The sequence below is a fragment of the Megalobrama amblycephala genome, linkage group LG7 (genome assembly GCF_018812025.1).
Source record: "Megalobrama amblycephala isolate DHTTF-2021 linkage group LG7, ASM1881202v1, whole genome shotgun sequence".
Taxonomy (NCBI): domain Eukaryota; kingdom Metazoa; phylum Chordata; class Actinopteri; order Cypriniformes; family Xenocyprididae; genus Megalobrama; species Megalobrama amblycephala.
In genome coordinates, this window is record NC_063050.1 from 28,095,601 (window position 1) to 28,122,452 (window position 26,852).

A 26,852-nucleotide genomic window follows, 5' to 3' on the forward strand; every position below is an offset into this window, starting at 1 on the left:
GTTCTACAGCACTTTTAAACAAAATTCTGATCCTACAGTCTTAATGTCACAGCAGAAATCGAGACTCATCAGACCAGGCAACGTTTTTTCCAATCTTCTATTTTTCAATTTTGGTTAGCTCGTGAGAAGACTCAGTTTCCTGTTGTTAGCTGACAGGAGTGGCACCTCCTGTGGGTTTCTGCTACTGAAGACCATCTGCTTTAAGGTTAGATGTGTTGTGTGTTCAAAGATGCTCTTCTGTGGCTAAGAGTTACTGTTGTCTTTCTATCAGCTTGAACCAGTCTGGCCATTCTCCTCTGACCTCTGACATCAACAAGGCATTTTTCGCCCACAGAACTGCCACTCATCAGATATGTTCTGTTTTTTAGACCACTCTCTGTAAACCCTAGAGATGGTTATGCGTAAAATCCCAGTAGTTAAGCAGTTTCTGAAATACTCAAACCAGCCTGTCTGGCTCCAACAATCATGCCACGTTCAAAGTCACTTAAATCACCTTTCATCCCCATTCTGATGTTCAGATTGACCATGTCCACATGCCTAAATGCACTGAGTTGATGCCATATGATTGGCTGATGAGTGTATATACATATAAAGCACTTGATAAATAGAAAAAATAATGAATGTGATTTTCATTTTCCAAATTAAAAAGCTGAAAACTGCAGATATAACATCACCCCATGGGACATAAATTCGCCTGTACATAGATAAATATTAATTTTAATGGAGCAAAATGGCAGTGACATTGTGAATTCAACATCTGGTATATACTGAACTGTTTGATACACAAATTAGATTTATTTGAAAATCCTGTTGCAAAAGGAACATGCTTTAGGTTTAGTTTGTGAAATGTTGGATAGTCATATGATCACAAAGCTGTCACCACATCTAGTGTCTGATGTGTTATTATTACGATGGCCAAAGCTGGAGTGATCACAAGAGAGTTCTTGTGTGAATCAGTTTTTAGATTTGATCTCTTGAGTCGTTAATCTCACCCATATAATCCTGTCCTATTCTTTTTCTTTCATGCCTCACTCTCTTCTCCCAGCCTTTCAGTCTTCTTCCTTTCCTCCATTCCAGTGTTGCTGTTTTTCTTTGATTAAATGATGATATCCAAGATTCAATCCCTACACTGTAGATGAGTTACCCTTGCTCAGACTTATGTTTTTCTTCATAAGATTATATATTGTTATTAGATTCTGAAACACCAAAGGATGTTGTATTGTTGTTACTTTTATTTTCATTACTAACCTTTATGTTCTATATGGGGTCTGAAGCCCTAAAAAAGCCTAAAAACATTCTTAAAATTTTAGGATCAGTGTGATGCTTAATAAAGTTATCACATATCATCTATGGAAAATTTTACATCACTGGTTTAAAGGGTTAGTTCACCCCATTCAGTCATTATTTACTCACACTCATGTACTTTCAAACACCGTAAGACTTTCATTCATCTTTGAAACACAGATCTTTTTATTGAAATCTGAGAGCTTTCTGTCCCGCCATTGTGCTTTGTTTGCATTAAAAAAACACATAATTTACTTCTTTATTTACAAAATATAAATCTCCAGCTCGCGTTCACGAGAGCACCAAGACACATGCTTGTTGTGCTGACGCAAGAGCAGACACTGTTGCGGGAATGCGCGTTGGAGATTCATATTTTGTAAATAAAGTGGTAAATTATGTTTTTTTTGCACTCACGTCACTTCATAAAATTGAGGTTAAACCACTGGAGTCACATGGGTTACTTTAATGATGTCTTTACTACCTTTCAGGACCTTGAAAGTGGTAGTAGGCTGTCAATGGAGGACAGAAAGCTCTTAGATTTCATCAAAAATATCTTAATTTGTGTTCTGAAGATTGAGTAATTAATGGCAGAATTTTCATTTTTGGGTGAACTAACCCTTTAAGGCCCTGATATACTTCAAACAAAAATGAACTGGTGCGAACTGGTGTGATGTCATTTTGAACAAAATTAGTGAGTTTAGTGGGCCCTTCGTCATATGTTCTTTCTACAGTGTTATTTTTCCAGGGTTAATGAAAATATTGAAATTCTTAACTTTATTAAGTTATTATGTCAGTGCCAGTTAGAGAATTTGAAGGGTGAGAGAAATTCTGACTTGGTCATCATGCCAAGTTTGGTTAGTCACACTCTAGCTTAGTGGATGAGTTAAAAGTAAAATACAGGGATTTAATGGAAAGCTGTGTAAGTGTTGTATGCAATGCATTCATTATGTTTGGGAATACAAGCTTTAAAGGATAAGGTGTGATGAATAAGAGATAATACCTAATACACTTTCACATTTTCCTCTAGCACAGCCCCATAATCCCCTGAAAGCAGAGCGTTTGTAGGAAAATGAATCAATGATTATTATGATTACTGTTGTGTGAAAGGTTTAAGAATGAATGAACTTCTGAGTAAATGTGAGGGAATGAGAAAGGGAATCTGTTTCTTCAGATTTTCAGCAAAAAATTGAAATTAACATCAATAGTGACATGTTTGCTGCCTGGTCCTGACCACTTAAAATATTTAGCTTCCAATAAGCAATATAATTAAATACAATTGTCAATTTAAGTACAATAGTACAATTTAACAGGCATCGCATTTAATCTGGGCAACCCAGGTGAAAAAAAGTACACTTCTATAATATACTTAAATACTTCTTTTAAAGTCATCTTAAGAACATCTAAGTGTACTCAACTGTGCTATTTTGAGACACAATAAAATATGAACTAAAATGTGCTTTTAACATACTATCTGTATTTAAAAAATATATTTAGCTACCACTTGTAGTACACTCTGGGTTCAAATGTACTATAAGTGGTATCTAAATACATTTTTTAAATACAGAGATAGTATATTAAAAGCACATATTTCATGGTGTCTCAAAATAGCACACTTGAGTACACTTAGATGTTCTTAAGATGAAGTACTAAAGAAGACTTTTTAGTATATTAAGTACAAAATTAGTGCACAAAAATAGAGCACTTTAAGTATATTATAGAAGTGTACTTTTTTCACCTGGGAAAAATAGGCTCATGGGATTATTTTCTGGCAAACTTTGAGGTCCAAACTGAGAGAACTATGCTGTCACACAAGCTAATAAGTGACATTTCTGTTGAAAATTAATATCAGACAGAAAGACATGCATTTAACATCAAACATTAAAGAGAAAGCACAACCCAAGCACAAAACTGCACATAATCCAGACTTTAAAATCACGCATGAACAGATTTTGGACAGTGTTCTCAGTATCCATCAGCATAACAAACACTTTTAAAGCATGAATGAATATTTAATAGGTGCTGATGAACCGTCCTTCAGCATTGTCTCATTGATAATTGTCGCATTAACAATCACAGCACCTCTTTTGAGTAGTATACTCTATGACAGGTATATGAGAGTTTTCAGTTCACGTCTTGTTGCTCAAAAGTATAAATTGCATCATCAAGCACTTCATAAAGAAACACTTTTGCATGAACCCCTGCTTGATGTTCACTGAAATAACATAATGTCATCCATAATTAACCATAACGGTGAGTTCAGCAAATCAAGATTATGACTGACAATACAACAGCTCAGTTCAGCTCAGCACAACACAACACAGAAACACAAATAACTGCTCTTGTGACACAGCAGTCCATACCTGACCAAAGACAGATGCCACAATGGGTCTGAGTTTCCTGCGCTCCGTCTCTCCTCTGAAGGGCTCTGCCTCAGGTTCAGTGGGCGAGTTCAGACTGAGGGTTTTGGTTTTGGGCGGGCGTTTGAAGCTCCCGCCACCTGAAGAGGTGCTCCATCTCCTAAGCTTCTCTATCTTCTTCCTAAAGGACCCCTACATGGAGCAAAAGAGCATCAGAGAGCATGTGATCAAATTTGAGCTCCATTATATGTCCATATGTGGAGACCGGGACTAGTTGGCCTACAAATGGGCTTTATATCAAAAACTACAAGGTTTTGAGGCAAGTACAGTTTGACAAATACTTGTTTTCTCTAACAGTGGTTGCATATGTTGTTCTTTTTTTGCGAATTCTGTCCCACCATAATTTATTATATTATAAAATACTGTTCAAAAGTTTGGGGTCAGTGAGTTTTTTTTTTTTAAGTTTCATGGTTGAAAAAAAGTAACACTTTTTCCACAAAGATATCAAGCAGCACAATAGCACAACACTGATAACAATAAGAAATGAGCACCAAATCAGCTTATTAGAATGATTTTTGAAGGATCATGTGATACTGAAGCCTGGACCAATGACTGGCTAAAATTCAGCTTTGCACAGCTCCTGTAATTTATTCACAGGAATAAATTACATTTTAAAACATATTAAAACAGAGAAGTTTTAATATTTCAATATTGTTTTACTGTGTTTTTGCAGCCTTGGTGAGCATAAGGGTCTTCTTTCAAAAACATAGAAAAAAAAATCTTAGTGACCCTAAACTTTTTCATGATAGTGTTTATAACATTTTATTTATAAATTACAATTTCTGTTTGTCGATTCTTGCGATAATGGTTCATTTGTATTCAGAATTTTTATTTTGTTGCAAACTTTAATGTATGTGCCTGTACAGAAAGCCATATCCTAAAAACTAAAAAGTGTTGGACTAAAAAGTGTTACAAGTCCTAGTTTCCCCTATTTACTTCAAGCATGTCTTTTTCATTAACATATATACTGTAGTGTCAATCTGCCAGATTTTCTACTTTTTCAATCCATATCATCATAAGTTGTAAAGGTTACGTACCTTCTTGACAATCTTGTCTTGAGGAACCTCAATGGTTTCCATGCTGCCTGCTTCCATAGACATTTTTCTCTGTGACGACTGATGAGCATTAATGCTTTTCTACGGCTCTATTTCTGCCTCTCGCTCTGTCTGTTTAGATTCTGTTGCAGAAAATTACATTGAGTGTTTCCATCTCTGGACATCAATCGCCCCTCCTCTCTCACTCGCTCATGTTTTTTCTCTTTCATTCAGTCTCTCTCTAACTGTTTCTCTCTAATACGGTCCCTGCATCTCTTGCTCTCTCTCATTCATTCATATGTAGGTTCTCTGTCTCCTCCCCCCTTTGCTGTATAGATGCTCTGTGTCAAATTAATATGGAGAATATTTTCCCACTGCCAGATGCAATAATATAAGAAAACATCATCAGGAGAAAACTTGATTCTAATAGTTTCTATTTGTTTTTTAGTAAAAAAAAAAAAACTGATTCTCCAAACATATAATCCATATTCAGTTTCATTTTATATCTTTATCTCACCTTTTGTATTGTGACACAATTTTGAAGGCATATTAAATTGCATTTCTTTTTATTCCCACAACAACTATATTCATTTTATTTTATCAGACAGTAGATTGATGTACCGGCATTGTGTGATTAGACTGTAGATAAGGAGAAATGTTTCATCTCTCATTCTTTTTTCCTGATTTACATCTGATTTAATCCTTTATCCTGTCTCCTGCTCTCTCGCAAAATCCTCTTACATGTTCATGTTCTTGTCTATAATTTTTCATCCTCTATTTCCACCCAACACCATTAATTGACATTGTCACATCTATATGGGTCATTCTAACCTAAATTAAATCATTTACCTTCTAAAAATGTTGTTGAGGACTTTTTAAAATAATAATAATTTTAGAAGATTCATGATTAGTCATTCGTGGGAATGATGACATTATCTTTTAATTGTATTCTACTCTTTGAGTTCATGTCAATTTCCATATTTTACTTGAAATTGCGTACTGAAAAAACCCCAATTCAATAAGATAATTCTATGCTTTGTTTTATGTTTATTGCAATTCAACATTGTCAACGACCCATGCAACCTTCTGGATGCATCTTCTGAAATCAGTCCTTGATCAAAGACCAGATGTTCTGACAAGCAGCAGTTTCAATAAGTAGGGGGTAAGACTCACATTCCACAGCAGTGCTTTTGTTTATAGGTGAAGATTGGTGAAGTTTGACATAAACAGTAATGTTATGTAAGATTAGAAGGGAAGAATGAAGAAAAAAATCCACAGAGGCAACTGATCCCCTATGATCTGCATGGTACATTTTGTTCTGATCTCGAGGAACTTATGTCACACTCACAAAGATGATAGAAATGCTTTCAGTCGATAATCTGGTTGCTGGAAAGGCTGGTGCAACACAACAATCGTCATTCTGGGCTACTTTATTTAAATATTAGCTACGGGAAGAATATGAAAATGTGCTTTCTTGCTGAGGTTGACATTACAATAAATCAGTGAACACATACACTCTAAAACACTTCTTGATTTGCTTGCTCTTCACAGCTTGTTTCCTCATTCCCTTTGTCCCAGAGAAGCTTCAAGCTGCTAGTGACGCATACATGAAGGTTTAATACCACTAAGAGCATCTGTTTCATACTGTTACAGCACAGAGCTCACTCCTTTACAGCTTTAAACATGAACTGTTGTTCACTGTCTGTCCACTCTATTCTCCATCCATTCACTAATTTCTACTTTTTTTTCCCCCTCTCACATGACCTCTTGCTAACAACTGCTGCTAATGAAAACTGGGTCAGCACTCATTGTGTGTGTACAGATACAGTGGAGCTTTGTACGTTACAAAAGACCAATCTATGACTTTAAACCTTGGAAATAAATAAAGATTTTCTATTTTGAAAATTATGGTAAACGAAGAAGAAATATTTGAGATTCGGCACTATTTCAAGGCCACTTAAGTAAGCAGATTTATAATGTTGATCAGATGTTCTTGCTACACACAAGATGCTCTTTGGAATGTTCTCAAAATCATGCTAGATAACATGATCATCAGGTTTTACACAAACTTGTAGTTCATGCAGCTCATGTGCTGCAGACAATTCACAGTACTCAATTGAAATTTCTATAGCGGGGTGGAAAAATTAAGGCACAGACAAGAGGATAGCAGTTCTTAACTATTACTCCAGAGGGGCCTTTTATTTAAATAATACTCAAATGTGATGTGTTTAGCTGTGTTTTTTCCCTCTTCTGTGCTCTGGTGCATGTCTTTTTCTATGCTGGTGATCTTGGCTGATGTTCTTTTGCATGGTTGGGAGCCTTAGTCTCTGGAGAAAAAAAAGGGGGAAAAAACTCAGGGACATCATAATGGGATGGACATGGTCCGCAACAATACAATCAGGTAGGTTGTGATGTTTAAAGGATGCTCAGTTGGAACTAAGGGGCCCAAAGTGTGCCAAGAAAATATCCCCCACACCATTACACCACCAGCACAAGCCTGAACCATTGATAAAAGGCAAGATGGATCCATATTTTCATGTTGTTTACGCCAAATTTTGACCCTACCATCTAGGGCTGGACGATTATGGCCTAAAATCAAAACCTCGATTAATTGAACATTTTACCTCGATTACGATTAATGAACGATTATTTTATTTCTGTTTTTTTTTTTTTTGCCCTCATAGTTCACTGACAAGGTTTGTACTGTAAATAGCCTATGATTGACTATTAAGGTGGGATTTTTTTTCCCCTGTTGAAAGAGTGATCTGACATCATAGCTCACTATCAGCAGTTAGGCTATTTTATCTATGGTTTGTAACATTTCTTACAGGTTTCTGCACGTTGTTAGTCATACCGTCTCTCTATTAATTGTGAAGCTGTGGGTTGTAAATAGTTCCTTCAAAAGTAGAAAAAATAGATGCTATAACTTTCTTTTTTTAAAGTTTCTAAGCTATTTTAGTGATAAATCACAGGACAGAGCTGACAAGAAGTTTCTGCGTTCCTCTGTGTGCGCGCGATCTTCACGTTTTGCCCAGCTGTTTGTGTGAGTGTTCGTGCCACATGCAGCTGCGCGAGCGCGGCATAGATATATGTATCTATGCGAGCGCGGTAGCTCGATATAATAATACACATGGGATCGTCTAATCGCTCGAATGTCCAAACCATAAAACAAATACAACTGACAAAGTTTAGTGAAGACGCAAAACGCAAGGCGCAAGGCTCACCGCTCACGCGCCATCACTATGTGTTGAACCGGCGTTCACCTCCGTGTTTTGCTTTTATGCCACTGACTGGACGGGGCGGAGTCACGTGGCTACACGCGCAGTTATGTTTTTAAGGGGGAAGTATTAACAGGATTAAAAAACCGAAATAACCGACATGGGAAAATTACGTCGGTTAGAGGTTCTGAATTTCGGTTTCGATTACTTTTCGATTAATCGTCCAGCCCTACTACCATCTGAATGTTGCAGCAGGCATCAAAACTCATCAAACCGGGTAACATTTTTCCAATCTTCTATTGTTCAATTTTGGTGAACCTGTGTGAATTGTAGGCTCAGTTTCCTGTTTTTAGCTGACAGTAGTGGCACCCAATGTGATCTTCTGCTGCTGTAGCCCATCTGCTTCAAGGTCGACGTGTTGTGTGTCAGAGATGCTCTTTACATACCTTGGTTTTAAAGGGTTAGTTCACCCAAAAATGAAAATTCTGTCATTTATTACTTACCCTCATGCCGTTCCGCTGATTCATTATGCTCCGAAGCAGTGTTTTGAAATCGGCCATCACTTTATAAGTCATTATTTTTTTATTTTTTTTGGCGCACCAAAAATATTCTCGTCGCTTTATAATATTAATATTGAACCACTGTACTCAGATGAATTGATTTAAATATGTTTTTAGTACCTTTATGGATCTTGAGAGAGGAAATGTCATTGCTCCCTATGAAGGCCTCACGGAGCTATCGGATTTCAACTAAAATATCTTAGTTTGTGTTCTGAAGATTAACGAAGGTCTTACGGGTGTGGAACGGCATGAGGGTAAGTAATACATGACAGAATTTTTGGGTGAACTAACCCTTTAATGAGTGGTTATTTGAGCAGTTGAACAGATGTACCTAGTAATAGTACCAAGTTGGCCATGATAAATATCCATGTCTTTCTTTATTCAGTGGAATGCAATATGTAGGCAGAAGGTCCATACTTTTAAATACAATGGTGACCACAGCCATCAAAGAAAGATTTTCAGTGAACATCAACTTAAATTTCAGTCTGTTCTTCTTGGCTTCCAAAGACAAAATATGTAGCATAAAAGTTGTCATTTTTTTTGTGATGCATTTTTCACCCTTTTGACAGTTTGTTAGCCCTTTAACTGTATGGAAAAGAACAGCATTGAAGCCTATTCAACGCATTCAAGCTGTCATGTTCCCTTAGTCTTGGACGGACTTTTTTGTGTCATTTTTTATTTTTTTTTAGTTCTTTGTAGTTTTTCCCTGTTGATTAGTCTCCCCATGTGTATCTAGTTAACTTGCTACCTTGTTAAGCTAGTTACTCTCTTGTGTATAGCCCTTGTTTTCCCTTGTTACTTTTGTCAGTTGTTGTGCATGAATGGTTACTGTTCTGCCTGTGGTTTTGTTCCTTGTTCTCAGTGTTGCTTATTGTTGTTTGTTTACTTTGCCACTTCATTAAAATCCCTGCATACAGATCCTCCTGTTTCCCCCCACAAACACAACATTACCTGGACATTTTTTCGTTTTCAAAACATTTTATTTTTTGTTCCACAAAACATGACTTTTATGTAATTTTGTGTAATCTAGTTTTCCACAAATGTTTGTGTACGTGTGGCCTGGGTTAAAATTAGCAGAAATTTTGTGTGTATGCATGTATGTAGTCAGTAATCTGAGCAATGCGAGAGAACAGAGACAGGAATATGGGCCATGTTGTTTTGTCTGTGATTGAGGGATTTTTGTTTTTAGTTCATTTGTTTTCACCAGTGGCAAGGACATACTCTCCTTAATATTCTCAAAATCACAACAACCTCAGAGGTAATCCAGTATGACTATGGCTTAAATCAAACCAGGAAAGAGACACAGAAAAAGATAAAGGCTTATAAGGCCATCCCATGATTGTAACCTCTAGTTGGTAGACTGTAGTCCACTCAGAAACATCAGGCGTCAGTACCAGGTAATGTTATTCCACATGATGAAGTTACATTTTGTCATCTCATTTGTGGGATGGCTTTTAAAGCCGAGGAGGTTGATGGAACCCTGGAAGTCTGACTGGATGCGTGGGAAGACCTTAGATCTTTTTTCCTCATTCTTCCAGTAACCAGCACTAATCCCCAGAGCGGACACCACACCATGCACACTCACCACAGCCAGGTTCACTCGAGTGTCATTGTTCAGGGTGCGAGAGATTATTGTCTGCAGAAGGGGACAGTGGAGCTCTGAGGGGGACGAGAGGCTGAGTGAGGTAGTAGGAAGTAATGAGGAAGTCATTGCTGTCCCCCAACCCCAAAAGAAAAATGATTCATATATTTTATTACAGCCATCTGAAATTAAGCACATAGATCAATAAATGAAATGTTTATTAAGTATTTTAAATGTTTCTTTTAAAGTTTAACATCTCTGTAGGATTCTAAGTAGAGGGTCTTCAACCAGGGGTCCACAGTCACCGTGATTTGCCAAGTAAGACATGTTCCTGGATCAACATCTTTGTTGATCCTGGAACAACATTCCAATCAACCAGTCAGATTTGAGGGACAAGTTTACCATTTATGTCAAGTTTAGGCTTATAACCTGGCTTAGGTGCTCCCACAACAGTGTTATTCAACTATCATTTCCCTCTGATTTTAGGGATAAGTTATGGGTAGGGTTAGGTTTAGGGGTTGGGATCCCTGGATCAAATTATGTTGATCCAGGAACATGTCTTACTTGGCAATATCACAGTGAACAGGGGGACCCACGGTGGTATTGTAGTGGATCTGACATTTCTTAGAGAAAATAACTGAAAATAACAGAAAATTTACCAAAAAATGTTTTTAAAAAAAAGAGGAGGGACGAAGTAGACAATATGAAAATAAGTCAATAGGAAGCTGTGGTGAATACTGTTAATCAGATGACCTTTGAATTTAAGCAACCTCTGTCAACTTAACTGCATTTACAGTAATACTCTAATGAACCATCTTAGTCTCTTAACTGTGTTAGTCCTGTCCGTTTTCTGCTGTCGTTGTTTTGACTTCACAACACTTTCATCCAAGACCTCTGTATAATAACATCATCTTGAGGTATGTTGAAATTTTGTTTAAAATAATTTCTTATTTTAGGCATGTGCATGGATGATTGTAAGCATTTTGAGTCACAGTATTTATTGTATAGATTAAATAGATTTTATTTACAACATACAATGAGGTCCAAAAGTTAGTAGTGAGATCACTATAGTCTGCTTCCATTATACTTCATTTTAGTTTTACTTAAATTTTTCTAATTTAATTTTCAAAAAGAGCTAGTTTGTGTAAAATACAAAGTTCATGTTCTCCAGCATGATTTAAAAATGTTATAAATAGCATCTTGTGCTTCAATGAAAACGAGGAGATCTGTTCTTTTGTACAAAGGCCACAAATTTATTTTCCATCAGTGATTACTCCAGTCTTCAGTGTTACATGATAAATCCAGAAGAACTGCAACAATGTCTCCAAGATGCTTGAAGAAACCTACCTGCAAAGCTGCCTGAAAAACTATGTGCAAGAGTACCTATGACAAAAGCTGTTTTAAATGCAAAGGGTGGTCCCATCAAATATTGATTTGATTTTAATAACTAATAGAAGTTAATTGATAAATGAAATCTATTTATGACTTCTTTTTTGAAAGCATTCTCACTTTACAGGATTTTTACACAAGTGCCTAAAACTTTTCACAGTGCAAGGTAGGTTTCTTCAAGCATCTTGGAGAAGTTGCTGCAGTTTTTTAGGATTTAGTCTGTCTCAGTTTTTTTCTGTTTCTTCTTGTATCACGTAAATAACTGGCTTAAAACCATTTATTATTATTATTATTATTATTTTGGTGAAAATACTGACATGCCTAAGACTTTGCACAGTACTGTATATCTCAAGACTCTCTTCAAGATTTCAAGATTCCTTGTTCTTTTTACCATAAAATGCAAGACAATGATGGTGTCTTAATCTTGAGATTTAAAGCAGCATCTGAGTAAACCTGGATAGACTAAAATAAAACATGTTTTATTTTTGTTATGTTTTGTGTTTGTTTGTTTACTGCTTCCACAGTGCATCTTCTCCAGATGATGATCTTTAGGTGTCCATCAGTTACTTTCTTCTGTGAACTCTCCTTCATCTCTGCCTTTATCCTTCTCTCTCTCTTTCAGGTCCTTTTTTGTCATTCCTGTGTTTCATACATAATTTGTGACCCTGGACCACAAAAGGTCCAGGGTCAGTCTTAAGTTGCATGGGTATATTTGTTTAAAATATAATATTTATTTTATGCCAAAAATCATTAGGATATTAAGTAAAGATCATGTTCCATGAAGATATTTTGTAAATTTCCTACCATAAATATATCAAAAAATTATTTTTTGTGAGTGGATATACTTTGCTAAAGACTTCATTTGGACAACATTAAAGAAGATTTTCTCAGTATTTTGTTTAATGGTTGTATCTCAGCCAAATATTGTCCTATCCTAACAAACCATTCATCAATGGAAAGTTCATTCAGCTTTCAGATGATGTATAAATCTCAATTTAAAAAAATTGACCCTTATGACCAGTTTTGTGGTCCAGGGTCACATTTTAGTTTTCGAGAGGCAAGGTGTGTCATAGAAAAAAGAACAGTATGAAAGGAGTAGGTGTTAGTCTTTGTGTCTTTCTTTCACATGACAGTTCTGCTGTTCATAATAGGATCGAATATGATTGAATAATGACAGACTTGATGAAAAATACGTGAAAAAGACCTGTAAACAATGGGTGTGCATCAAGAACCATGAGATTTATCTTTTGAAAGAGAAATTATTCAGACGACAGATGACTAATCTATATGACAATCTAATTGCTAATTGAGCATTGTGAATTGCACCTTAAGAATTTGGTGGATGCACTTTATACTTTATATAACTGAATATAATTTTAAAAACAAATTATATTCAGTTATGTAAAGTATGAAGTGCATCCACCAAATATTTAAGGATATTAGTTTGTAAACTTTAGTTAAAGTTGCTCTTACTGACACCTAATAAATGATAAAAATAGTAACTGATGCCACTTTAAAAAAGAGCTAGTCATGATTCATTTGTTCCATGACTGAAATTATTCTCAGCATTTTCCAAAAGTATTTGTTTATTTATGTGTAAAACTTTCTTTAATATAGGATTATAATTAATTCATTAACTTGGTAAACCTTTAAAGGTGCTAAAGAGGATCTTTTCGTCGACTGAGAAAATAAAGACCGTTAGTGAGTTTTTGAAATGAGCGCATGCGTAAGAACAGCCCCCTCCTTCACAGCTCATTTCGAGGGAACACGAGTGTTTACCACCGGCATTCGCTGTGTCGTGTTAGTGGATTCATTATGTCGGACTCACCGCAGGTAACTCATAATCTGCAGTTGTTACTCCTGTCTCCTGACAAAAAACATTGCATGCGGCGCCTGTGGAGTGTGGAAAATTACTGGAGAGCGCAGCCGTGCTCGTCTCTCACAAGGAACGTCACGGCAGTGATTGACAAGCCAGAGGGCCAATCGTTTACGCAATGATCGCATAAATGATTGGCTGATGTTTTTAAGGCCCTACCTCCTGCACAGATGATGTATATTAATATTATTCCCTTCAGTGCACCTAATAAACAGTCTTTTATCAGTTAGTAAAGACAGTTTCAAGTAATATTGCAAAAATGTATAAAACAAAACATCCTCTTTAGCACCTTTAAATAAAGGAAGTAAATAATACAACAATTGTCACAAGTAGTCACTTTAAGGAAGTGCACAACAAAAGGAATAGGGAACAGAAACAGTCTTTAGTGAATCAAAATACAGAACAGTAAGGAGATAGCATGAGAAGAATGCAATTTAATCACATTAACAATGATGACATGGAACGATGAACAAAGGAAACTAAGGGTTTAAATACAAAGATAGTAATAAGAGAACAAATGACTGGCATGTGAATGTACACAGCAAAATCCCCAGAGTTAAATCAACTCTGCTCAGATTACATATGATCCCTCTCTACTTAGTGTTAAAATAACACTGAAACAGAGTTAAAATTATTGAGATAATTAAGTGATTAATTACATTATGATTGAGCATTAGTGATGAACACCTGATGTTAACAAGCAGAATCACTGAAGAGAAACACAAGAAGTACAACTGTGTAGGACTTCGCCTATTTATTAGATCAATTAAGTATAAAGAGGGGTAATTAAGTTACAGGGAATAAGAATCGAATCAACTGTAGCCTAATTGATTCACTGTAAATGATTCAGAATTAATATTTAACACTTCATCAATTATTTGTCCAGCGAAAAATTGAGGTTAAAGTATTTTACCAATTCTGGATAAAATATTATTCTGTGGCCAACAGTAACAATATTTTATTATGATTATTATAAGCAAGAGGTAACTGATCTTTGAGTTTAAGACAGTAATTTGATACACAGCACAAGAAACTCGTATATGTGAAAATCAAAACAAGCTTTATTGACTACTTCTAATGATTACAAGAAACTAAGGCTAAACACACACACACACACACCTACATACACACACATTCGCGGAGTTGATATGAGCTATGAAAGTCCCAAGTTCAGTGCTAACTTAACCTGAGGAAAATCACAAAAGCAGAGCTTTGGCTTGATTCTTTCGGTTTAAAGGAGTTTCACCAGTTTCCAGCAAGAGAGAGAGAGAAGTTTTGCTTGTACCTGCGTTCACTCTGACAGCTGAGGTGGGTGGGTGTTTCGTGGCTCTTCTTGAGCGGAATCCCAACTCGGATTGGCTGTTTTGCGGTGACGTCTTCTCAGGGAAGCCCGGCGTTGGGTAGCGCGGAAGCTTTGAAGGAAGTTGCCGGCTGGTGAAACGCGCTGTTCTGAGCGTCTGGCTTGAGCGACTCTCTTCTTGGGAGACTTTGGTGGTCAGATAGTTCACGGAGTGTTTCGGAGTTCTGGATTTCGACGGCTGTTGGGTGAGAAGTATCAGCTGCGCGGCTCGTGGATGAAGTCGGCGACTGTAAATCAGCCCCGGTAAAGGATCAGTTCTCAACTTCTTCTTTTCAGCATGACCCAAGCAACTTTTCAGCCGTGGTCAAAGTATCGGTGCTTCAACTTCAACGACTTGCTTGTTTGGGACAGCATAGTTTTAAAGGAGCAAGTTGGCTCCATCCTTCAGATGCGATCCTCCAATGAGACGTTGCTACGGAGATTAGACACGCCCCGTCTATTGTCTATTGATCACATCACGTGACATCTGCGGAACATTCCCCTGTTTTATTAACAACTTTATAACGTTTCCTAATATTTTCCTGATACTGAATTTCAATGTTTCATTTACACAGAATTACAGAGAATTATAAACTCTGTATTTTGAACTCAAACATGACACACTTCTTACATATTACTAGACTGACCTAATTAAAACAGTGATTACAAGAGAAAGAAAATGCAGAAGGGAATACAAACATATAATGCATCGAATCCAACATGTTAGTAATCACATCATGGCATGTGTTATTCTGGATATAATTAATACTTTAAATGATCGACAATTGTCCTTTTGAGATTCAAGATTGAGTCTGTAAGCATAGAGTCATTGAACAGCGACCAGAGTCACAAGTGACCGGGGCAAAACGGACTCCTAATCAGGAGGATGTCTGGGTGGATCCGTTGTTCTTTTCAGGTCCGTTTAATTAGTGTTTCCTGTTCTGTTTGTTTGATACAAAAGGGTTTTGTGAGCGTCTATAAATTTAATGTGATCAGGAAGGCCTCAGAACAGATATTCTCTGTTCTTAAGTCACGTTACCACTTCTCTTAATGCTGACTAGCTGGAATTAGGAGCTATCCAGTGCCCCCAGGGATTTTGGTGTCAGTGAATGAATCTTTGGTCACAAGACAGCTTTGTTTAGTCATGTTGGTAACATCATTTGGTAAGTCCTGTCGAGCGAGGCCCTACAACTGACTTCAGCCACAGCCTTAGATGAAATCAACTGAAGATAAAAATAAAATCTCTCAAGATCTCATTAACTCCACAAACAGCATGCTATCTCAATAAATTTAACTCTGATTCAGTGTTATTTTAACTTTATGTAGAGAGGGACCATATGTTCTCTGAGCAGAGTTGATTTAACAGAGATTTTGCTGTGTAATTAGTAACAAAGTGAACTAACTAGGGTCAGTAATGTCAGTGTCCTATGCAGTTCACATAGTAAACACAATGCAGCGCTTCCAGGTTCTATACGTCAGAACGCTAGCTTGGAATTTGCTGGCTCTGTACACGTGAGCAGCACAACGCATGTGTGTGATGCTGATGCATCATTAGTTTTGTTTGTTTTTTGCCCACAAAAACTATTCCCGTCATTACATAACATTAAGGTTGAACCACTGTTGTCAGCGCATTATTCCTACTTGACATCATGGACAGCACTGTGGCAACAGTGGAGTAATTCATGTTACTGGACACCACCATCTCACAGGACCTGAGGAGTTCCACATAGACTCCATTGTCGAAACGGCCCAGCAGAGACTTTACTTCCTTCGACAGCTTAAGTTCAAACTGCCACAAGAGCTGATGAAACATTTCTACTCTGTAGTCATTGAATCTATCCTCTGCACTTCTATAACTCAGCTTAGCGACCAAGTCAGGGGAGCTCTTGGTCCCGTTAAAAGTCAACATATTATCACTCATGAGGGGTCTGATACTGCCGCATGTTCAAGAGAATGGTATACTGGTGACAAACGCGCCCAGCGAAGCGGGACATTCTAAGCACTTAATGTGAAAAATTCTGGCTTAATGTAGGCTACCACTAAGACAGTGATATTGGAGGTGCAAATTCAGTAGGCTACACACCTTATAAAAAGCATAGGCTATGTAGGCTACAGACAAGCAGATGAGCCCACACTATGAATGCAATTAATTAGCCAACACATTAAGCATTTTCCTAGAAAATAAAGTTCTTATAAAGAAAATGCTTAATGCATTAAGACAGTGATTTTAAAAGACCAATAAAGCTTTAGACAAGCAGGTCAGACCGAATATGAAAGCAACTAAACAGTTAGAAATGCTAAACATAAAAATATTGTATTTCCACTTTGTTTACGTTGCCGTTGTACGGAAGAGGATTAGGGCCAAGCAATAATAAAAAAATAAAACCATCTCGAGATTAAAGTTGTTAAATTTTGAGAAAAAACACGTTGCATTTCGAGAAAAATGTTGAGATAAAATGTTGAGAATAAACTCGTTAAATTACGAGAAAAAACACGTTAAATTTCGAGAAAAAAGTTGAGATAAAATGTTGAGAATAAAGTCATAAAAATTACGAGAAAAAAGTTGTTAAATTATGAGAACAAATTCGTAATTTAACGAATATGTTCTCGTAATTTAACGAGTTTATTCTCAACATTTTATCTCGACTTTTTTCTCGAAATTTAACGAGTTTTTACTCGTAATTTAATTAGTTTATTCTCAACATTTAATCTCGACTTTTTTCTCGAAATTTAACAACTTTAATCTCGAGATGGTTTTTTTTTTTTTTTATTATTGCTTGGCCCTAATCCTCTTCCGTACCGTTGTCTTAGATGTTGTTGATGACAAGAAAATGTGAGAAATTAGTTTTACTGGTTGTTGTTTTAGTAGGTTTAAGCCACGTAAAGTGTTAATGTCTCCCAGCGACGTGGCCGTAACGCATTGCTTTCAATGAGTACTGAGAAACATTTCATGTCAAACCTCCACTGAGGCAAAGGGTATGGGAATTTTGTCTTCATGAAAATTACATATTGGGGTATAATTTTGTCATCATGACATACAGTATGTTTAGGTATTTTCAATTTGAACAGCAGAACTCTAGAAATTAAATTTAGCATTTTTACATACTAAAAAACAAGTTGTATATCATTTATATATATATTTTTAATAAAATAATAATCTTGCTTAAGAAAAATTAGCTTATATCTGCTAATTCTATTCATCAGTGTTAAAATAAAAAAGGAAGAAACCGCATTTTCCATATTTCATTTCTGGTTTAAAAAAGGAAAAAGGAATGGATGCAAAAGTACACGGACCATACTGCTTATTTACATTTCCTTGTATTTGTACATAATGTAACTGTACATACGTACTGTACACTGTCTATTGTCTATTTTGTATGTTGTGTGTTTTTTTTTTTTATTGTTATTTTCTATTTACTTATTCTTATTCTGGAGTAAGTTTTGTTATTTCTTATTATCTGTGTCTTGACACTGTCATTCTATTTGTGCTGTGAAAGCTTCTGTCACCAAAACAAATTCCTTGTATGTGTAAACATACCTGGCAATAAAGCTGTTTCTGATCTGAACACTGAAAATTATGACTACACGTTACAGTATGCCCCCCTTCCGGAAGGCATGCCATAAAACGTCCAACTGAGGCTCCTGAGGAATATAAACATTTTGTAATATTTTTAACATAATTCCACTCAGTTTTCTCTCTTTTCCTCTCTTTTCCTTTTAATTTGTCTGCTAGTGTAGTTTTTTTTTAGTTTTTCCACATGAATAGAAAAATTGCATTTTGTCTCACATTATCACTCAAAATATGGCTGTATTTTTATAAAAGCAGATTAATGATTGAGAAAAAATGCAGAAAATGAAAATGTCTGTTACATAGCTGTTCTTTGATAACTTAAAATAAGCATTAGTAGTGGAATTTATTTATTTATTATTATTATTATTATTATTTTATTTATTTATTTGCATAGGGAAGCATTATTAAAGGTGGGATCAGTAGATTTTGAAAAACACTGTTGGACAATGTTGATATTTGAAATCAAACCAAACAAACCCACCCCTCTCTTCATTGCTCCGCCTCCAAAACTCACACTCCAATCCGAACCACCCTGCTCGGAGTCGGTCTCGAACCCCGGGCTGACCGCTGCTGCCAGGCAAGGCGAGTGCACTAACAATGATGCTAAACACCGCGTTCTCTAGCAGTCATCAGTGTGCAGTAGTTTATCTGCAAAACTCTCACTATCTGGCCTATGTTACACATGCATTGCAAGTGGATATCTGTTTATCACAGCTGACGAGCAACAAAATGCTTCACAAAAAATAAAGCGCAGTTGATGAACGAATGACAAGGAAGCACAAAAAATTACTGTACAGTAAACAAGAGTAAATACAAGCGTTCTTTGTTAGTCACCAACAGCACAGCAGCTCCAGACAATCAAAACCCAGTGTTACTCACATGAGAAGCGGAATCAAAGCAGTCTCCGTGTTTGTTTTCAGGCCTTCCCACTTAGCTCTTTCCAGCACTGGAAAGCTTTTCTAATATTAATGCAGGTCCTGAAGCGCTTGCCCAGTCATAAACCTTCATTCCAGTGATATTCTCTCGTTCCATCTCTTGTTCTGCAGTTTTTTTTTTTTTCTTTTTTCAAATCTCCCTCTTGCTCGTTCTCTCTCCTTGAGCCCCCTAATGCCCCCTAATGCTGATTGGTTACACTTTTGTTACTGGGGTCAACCCGACTAACTTCCAAACAGTGGTTTTGCAATTCTAGTGACTCCACTTTTAAATTACTAAATTTTAGTCTTCTTGACTCAGATGATCATGAAGTTGTTGGTGCCCGTCGTGGCCCTGATCGCACTAGTGGTGTCCAGGGTGCAGGCATTTTTGCCAGATGGCGGTAACGGAAACACCCATGTGACCATTACTCGTCATGCTGTGATGGCAAAGATCCACGAGGTGTGTGAAGCAGTGGCTGAATCAGAAGGAAGACAATTCAGTCCAGAGGTGAGTTTGTGTACAAGTAGGGGCATAAAAAAACACTATAAACATGTCATGAAAATTATGAAATTCTTCTGAAGACAAACAATTGTTTTGGGAAATACTTTAACACAGGGATCATCACCCGAAGAGGTGCTGAGTGCATGTCTGGGCACGGCCACAGGTGAGGTTTCGGGAGCCAAGTTCAGTACGGCACTGAATCAGATCTACATGCAGAATGGATTTGTGGACCGTGATTTCATGAGCAGTGCACCACACCACTTCAACAACGAGGCCTTCACTGAGGGGCGCAACCTCATCATTCAGGGGACTGCAGCCATTAAAGCGAATGTCCGCACTGGCAACTTTAAATCTGCCAGAGAAACGCTGGGGCGAGTGTGTCACACACTGCAGGTGGGTGAGAGGGGAGATACAGTCAGTGACTATGACAAGCATATTGCTACAAAATGATCAACAATATGGTTTCCACGCAGCTCTTTGCACGCATCTTGCATTTGTTCGCAAAACATTTGTGTTCTTTGGAAAGTGAACTCAAAGTTTCCTGAGGAACACAAAACATTTGGGAGATAAAACAAAAGCATTACCAAAATAATTTTGCCTCCCATGTCATATTTTTTTCTCTTCATGTCTCCTTAGGGCTCCATACTTCTTTCTATAACATTATGTTAAACATCAAATTAAAAATATTTGTCAACTTTTACTTCTATTTACTTCAATGTTAATATAATGTAAAACATTTGTCAACACATACTGTGTCATTTAGATGGCGGAGTGTATGGGATGACAAATGGACAATTAGAAATTAGACTGTACAGAAATTTAAATCTACAGGGAACGCTAATACACACTAAATACACGTGGTCACGCTATGCTGATGTTGTTAACATTAACAATTTGAGAACAAAGTATAACAATAATAATAATTTGCACCATTTGATGTGATATGAGCTAAGTGATCGTTAGATTTAATCACCATTAATCACCACCTTTTTTTCTCAGTTGGTCAGAGCAAAAGTGGCAGATTTGTAACCCTGGTCTTAAGTTGCACGGGTATATTTGTGGTAATAGCCAACAATACATTGTAGGCCTATGGGTCAAAATTATCATTTTTTTTTATTATGCCAAAAATCATTAGGATATTAAATAAAGATCATGTTCCATGAAGATATTTTGTAAATTTCCTACTGTAAATATATATATATATATATATATATATATATATATATATATATAAAGTATTTTTGTAAGTAATATGCATTGCTAAGGACTTCATTTGGACAACTTTAAAGGTGATTTTCTCAATATTTTGTTATTTCTCAATATTAAAGGTCCCCGTTTTTTGTGGTTTTTTGAAGCTTTGATTGTGTTTATAGTGTGCAATATAACATGTGTTCATGTTTCGCGTGTAAAAAAACACAGTGTTTTTCACATAATTTACTTATCTGTATACCGCTGTTTCCACTGTCATAAAAACGGGCTGATGACTTCCTTGTTCTATGAAGTCCCTCCTTCAGAAATACGTAACGAGTTCTGATTGTGCCAGCGGTTCCTGTGTTGTGATTCGACAGCAGTTTAGCGCATCTTGCCCGGAAAGGTCACGCCTCTTACCATAATGTGGAGATGCACGCGCTCAGTGTTATTGTAAACATGTCTTTAATTTTACCCTATCAATTTGAGCCGGAATCAGACCCGGTGATTGGACTGCGGGATGAAAATAACAGCGTTTCGACGACATGGCGACAAACACACTCTACAAACGCAACTCTTGTGTATTCCTGTGGGCGGAGGTTAGTAAAAAAACTGTTTTAGTGACGTCATTAAAGAAGGAAGTAGAGGGATGTAGTCCAAACTGGCCGTTCGATGTAGGCGACTTCTGTTAAATAAAATATCTCACTTGGCATTGAACTTTGAGCTTTAACATTTTACAGATTTTATTTATACTCTAACAACAACATTACACACTAACTAAAGTTTGAAACATGGGATCACGAAGAACGGGACCTTTAAGACTTTTTTGCATCCTCAGATTCCAGATTTTTAAATAGCTGTATCTCAGCCACATATTGTACTATCCTAACAAAACACACATCAATGGAAAGCTGATTCATTCAGATAATGCATAAATCTCAATTTAAAAATATTTACCCTTATGACTGGTTTTGTGGTCCAGGGTCACATTTGTTACTTGTTCAGATGACATTTTCCAGTAAAAATTCTTATTTTGGTCATATTTCCAAGACTACAATCTGTGATTCTGAAGTACCTGTACAGTATCCATGGGTGCGGTAACTGACAGACACACATTCTCCTCAAAACATTAAATCCATCCGCACTGAGGAGCCGTGCCGATGCACAAGGCACGTAAAGATGATAATTCTGCAAATAACTGCAGTTGCTGGTTTCAAACAGAGATGGCGACAAAGAGGCAAAACTTACGGACTGCAGCTTTAAACACAGATAACGAAAAAAGCTTACGGTTTTTTATCCTTTAGAAAAATGTCTTAACCATTAACAAAAACATTTCTGATAATAACTTATAAAGAAAGCATTTCACATTATTACATATTATTACATTAATAACACAAGTTATTCTAAGAAATGTTTTTGTTAATGGTTGTGACACGTATCTCTAAAAGATAAAAAAATATATATATAACGTAAGCTTTAATATTATTAATATTATGTTACGTATTCATTTTAATTCAGGATTTTTTTTTTTTTTTTTATTGATTTTTTTTTACAGGATTTTTACAGCCACAGTAACTGGGTTGAATTAGGGAACAAAAGTCCATATGCCAACCTCATCAGACCGGATCTCAACATTGAGAACATTGCAGGTAGATAAAGACAGTGAGTGTGATTTATGAGAGAGACTCATTTGTGGAAAATAAACATGATTGCACGTTTCTTTTAGTGTTGACATGTCCAATGTTAATTTATAATAGCTCTTATTAATCAATGTTCAAAATGAAAACTGGAGTGAACAGACGATTTGGTGCATAGCTGATAACAGGTTACACCGGAGAGTACACATCATATTGTATGAGAGTAATCTATGTTGACTTTTCCAAACAGCAAATAAGTAAATTGAGTGCATGCTTGTGATTGATTTATGTGTGTTGTATACTGATGTAGATGGAATGAATGTGTATTTGTTTATGTACAGATGTTGCAATGCCAACATGCAGTGAATGTTCCAGTGGTCCAAACCAGCTGATGCCTGCCATTCTGAAGGGGAAGTTCCTCACTTCAGGATACATGGGCTTGTTCTCCGCTGACAAACCTAGAGGTGAGAGGAGACATACATACTGTAGGTTTATACAGACACGCATGGGAATACGTACTGTAAAAAAGTAAGGTGAACTCAAAATGTATTAGTAACTTCTTTCACTTCTTTTAAAGCTAATTCATTAACTTACAAGACATGTTGGCGTTTAATCAGCTTCCTAGAAGGAGTGGTTTTAAGTTGTCATGTGTAAACAACTTAAACATGTTGTTGTAACTAGGATGTTAATGGTACGGTTGTGGCTCAATTCATTTCTTAACATGTCTTGCACATTTTTTTTCTTTCCAATTTCTTTCCACAGTACAACAAAATCAATTTGATATATTGTGTTTGTGAGGTGAGAAATGGTTTTAATTAAGCAAGGTCCAACTTTACCATAGGGAACACTAACTGTGACAACACATTTAATTCATTTGCTTTTAGGTTTTGTTATAAATATACTATTTATAAATACAATATTTATAACAAAACTTAATCAAAAGCAGAAAAGCAGAGCTAAAACATCTAGTAGTTCACAACTAAACTTAGCAGTGTAAGCAGATGCTGTATTAACCAAAACATATCAACATTTACCAAATTTTAAAAACATTAACAGATAATTTAAAATTAGAAGACAAAAAATATGGGGAGAAAGGAGGAGAAAACTTAGTTTAAAAATTAGAAAATAGATGTGTGGATTTGGAGAAAAAAACATTCTTAAGTGTTACAATTTCATTATTTGTCTTTTATGTGTGTGTGAAAGGTAAATGTAGTCATGGTGGAGAGACTGATTTCAACAGTTACCAGAATCCTGGAGTAGGGATCAGTAAAGATGAGCCACTTTCCTATAACGCTGATCTACACAATAATGCTGTGAATCTGGCATCTGAAGCCACCCTGGATCTGCTGGAGGACATCCGTGGAGCTATAGGAAATAGGGACTACCTTCGGTATGGGCAGAGGGCATAATACATGAAAATGTATTTAAAATAAAAATACAGTCACAGAAGTGAGCACACTCCTCACATTTTTGTAAAAAGATAATAATTTTTTATTATATCTTTTCATGTGATAACAGTGTAAATTTTCTGTCCCCTCAAAATAACTCAACACAAAGCCATTAATGTCTAAACCACTGGCCACAAAAGTGAGTACACCCCTAAGTGAAAATGTCCAAATTGGGCCCAAAGTGCCAATATTTTGTGTGGCCACCATTTTCCAGCACTGCTTTAACCCTCTTGGGCATGGAGTTCACCAGAGCTTCACAGGTTGCCACCGGAGTCCTCTTCCACTCCTCCATGACAACATCAAGGAGCTGGTGGATGTTAGAGACCTTGCGCTCCTCCACCTTTCATTTGAGGATGCCCCACAGATGCTCAATAGGGTTTAGGTCTGGAGACATACTTGGCCAGCCCATTACCTTTACCCTCAGCTTCTTTAGCAAGGCAGTGGTCGTCTTGGAGGTGTGTTTGGGGTTGTTATCATGTTGGATTACTACCCTGCGGCCCAGTCTCTGAAGGGAGGGGATCATGCTCTGCTCATTCATGGTTCCCTCAATGAACTGTAGCTCCCCAGTGCCGGCAGCACTCATGCAGCCCCAGACCATGACACTCCCACCACCATGCTTGACTGTAGGCAAGACACACTTGTCTTTGTACTCCTCACCAGATTACCACCACACACGCTTGACACCATCTGAACCAAATAAGTTTATCTTGGTCTCATCAGACCACAGGACATGGTTCCAGTAATCCATGTCCTTAGTCTGCTTTTCTTCAGCAAACTGTTTGCAGGCTTTCCTGTGCATCATCTTTAGAAGAGGTTTCCTTCTGGGACGACAGCCATGCAGACCAATTTGATGCAGTGTGCGGTGTATGGTCTAAGCATTGACAGGCTGACCCCCCAACCCTTTCAACCTCTGCAGCAATGCTGGCAGCACTCATCCGTCTATTTCCCAAACACAACTTCTGGATATGACACTGAGCACGTGCACTCGACTTCTTTGGTCGACCATGGCGAGGCCTGTTCTGAGTGGAACCTGTCCTGTTAAACCGCTGTATGGTCTTGGCCACCATGCTGCAGCTCAGTTTCAGGGTCTTGGCAATCTTCTTATAGCCTACACCATCTTTATATCGATCAACAATTTTTTTTTTCAGATCCTCAGAGGGTTCTTTGCCATGAGGTGCCATGTTGAACTTCCAGTGACCAGTATGAGAGAGTGAGAGAGATAATACCAAATTTAACACACCTGCTCCCCATTCACACCTGAGACCTTGTAACACTATTGAGTCACATGACACCGGGGAAAGAAAAAGTCTAAATGGGCCCAATTTGGACATTTTCACTTAGGGGTGTACTCACTTTTGTGGTCAGCAGTTTAGATATTAATGGCTGTGTGTTGAGTTTTTTGAGAGGACAGCAAATGTATACTGTTATACAAGCTGTACACTCACTACTTTACATTGTAGCAAAGTGTCATTTCTTCAGTGTTGTCACATGAAAAGATATAATAAAATATTTACAAAAATTTGAGGGGTGTACTCACCTCTGTGAGATACTGTATATAATGCCTTACTTGAAATGTATAAAAATAAAATACGAAACACAGTGTGGAAAAAATGTATTTAAATATAAAAACAGTATTTTCTATCTTGAAAATACACAAAATACATGTGAAATTGGCCATTCAGTGAATCATCACTATTAAACCCAAAGTATAATTCACATTTACGCGCATGTGAGGGTCAGCGTACAGTGCGTGTTGCAAATTTCATCATCAGAAGAGTATGTGTGGACTGTACGCGCAGGTCGCATATGTGCATTTAATATTTTTGCAGTAATAAGTTTTTCCACAAGGTGGCAACTGTGCCCTGGGGGCATTGATTCACAAGGTAGTTGAAGAAAAACTGCATAAACAGAACAGACCTGAACGCATGCAAGCTACAGCGACAATGGAGGCCTACATAGGTTAGAAAGTACCCTCATTTGTACAACTCTAGCATGAAAGAATACAAAGATATTTACATGGGTTGTAACTCCTGGCGAGAGATTGCTCAAAACATGTGCTGAAAGCCTGTATACGCATACGAGTCAAATGAAGTATACTTTGCAAGGCTGTGCGTTCGACTGAGCGTGAGTTTAAAAAAGTATACTTTGGGCTTTAGGCTGAATGTACAACTGCTTAGAAACTTTTGTTTTCATTTCACCTACCTCTTCCCTTCCGCTGCCCAGTAAGAAATAAGAAATTACAAATAAATAAATAATTTTTTTTTTTTTCATCACCATCATTACTTCTCAGTCAGTAACAATTACTCAATAACAAAATCAGTTATTTATTGAATGACTGATGACATGGTGTGTGTGTGTGTGTGAGTGTGTTTTAGACATCTATAGCACTACCAGTTTTTCAGAAAGACTGGGTTTAAGGTGTCATCTCTGTGCAGAATGCCAAATAGAAGCTATTTCTATACTTAGGTTACACTGCAGCCTATTACTTGTGGTGAACACTACTAAATAAATCAAATATACAACTGTGGGAACATTTCCTGAAATCTACCAACATTTTAGATGATCTTATTCCGCAAACTCCTCGAGGGAGCACAGGGCCTCAGAAACAGTCTTTCAGTGGACTCAGTTTTGGGCGACTCTCTTCAGCTGGGCCCACAACCATTCGGCTGCCTTCATCTCAGCTTCAGTGCACGTCTCCATGTCTGTCTTGGCTTGCCCACTCTTCTCTTTCTTTGTGGGTTCTGTAGGAACAAAATCAGCTCAAATTAAATAATTAATTTATAGGGAATTATAAAGAGTCATTTAGTTTATAACCGAGCAACTGAATCGCCAAGCGTTCATCTGCTCGGACCGTAATAAGCTCTTGTAGCGGATGTGAATATCCAACTATTGT

At 37.0% G+C, this 26,852-nt stretch overlaps 2 protein-coding genes across 2 annotated transcripts in view; one reads left to right on the forward strand and one right to left on the reverse strand.

Moving 5' to 3' along the window:
• Positions 1-5,510, reverse strand: part of cabp2a (calcium binding protein 2a) — a 28,978-nt gene extending 23,468 nt beyond the window's left edge. The window contains exons 1-2 of the mRNA XM_048196897.1: positions 4,739-5,510; positions 3,645-3,833 (exon numbers count right to left, since the gene is read on the reverse strand). Of these exons, the coding sequence (XP_048052854.1) occupies positions 3,645-3,833; positions 4,739-4,801 (252 nt within the window). The 5' untranslated portion in view covers positions 4,802-5,510. The remainder of the gene's footprint in view (positions 1-3,644; positions 3,834-4,738) is intronic.
• A 5,115-nt stretch (positions 5,511-10,625) lies between these two features.
• Positions 10,626-26,852, forward strand: part of LOC125272179 (von Willebrand factor A domain-containing protein 7-like) — a 33,267-nt gene continuing 17,040 nt past the window's right edge. The window contains exons 1-6 of the mRNA XM_048196848.1: positions 10,626-11,012; positions 19,504-19,692; positions 19,801-20,079; positions 22,430-22,523; positions 22,853-22,975; positions 23,715-23,901. Of these exons, the coding sequence (XP_048052805.1) occupies positions 19,504-19,692; positions 19,801-20,079; positions 22,430-22,523; positions 22,853-22,975; positions 23,715-23,901 (872 nt within the window). The 5' untranslated portion in view covers positions 10,626-11,012. The remainder of the gene's footprint in view (positions 11,013-19,503; positions 19,693-19,800; positions 20,080-22,429; positions 22,524-22,852; positions 22,976-23,714; positions 23,902-26,852) is intronic.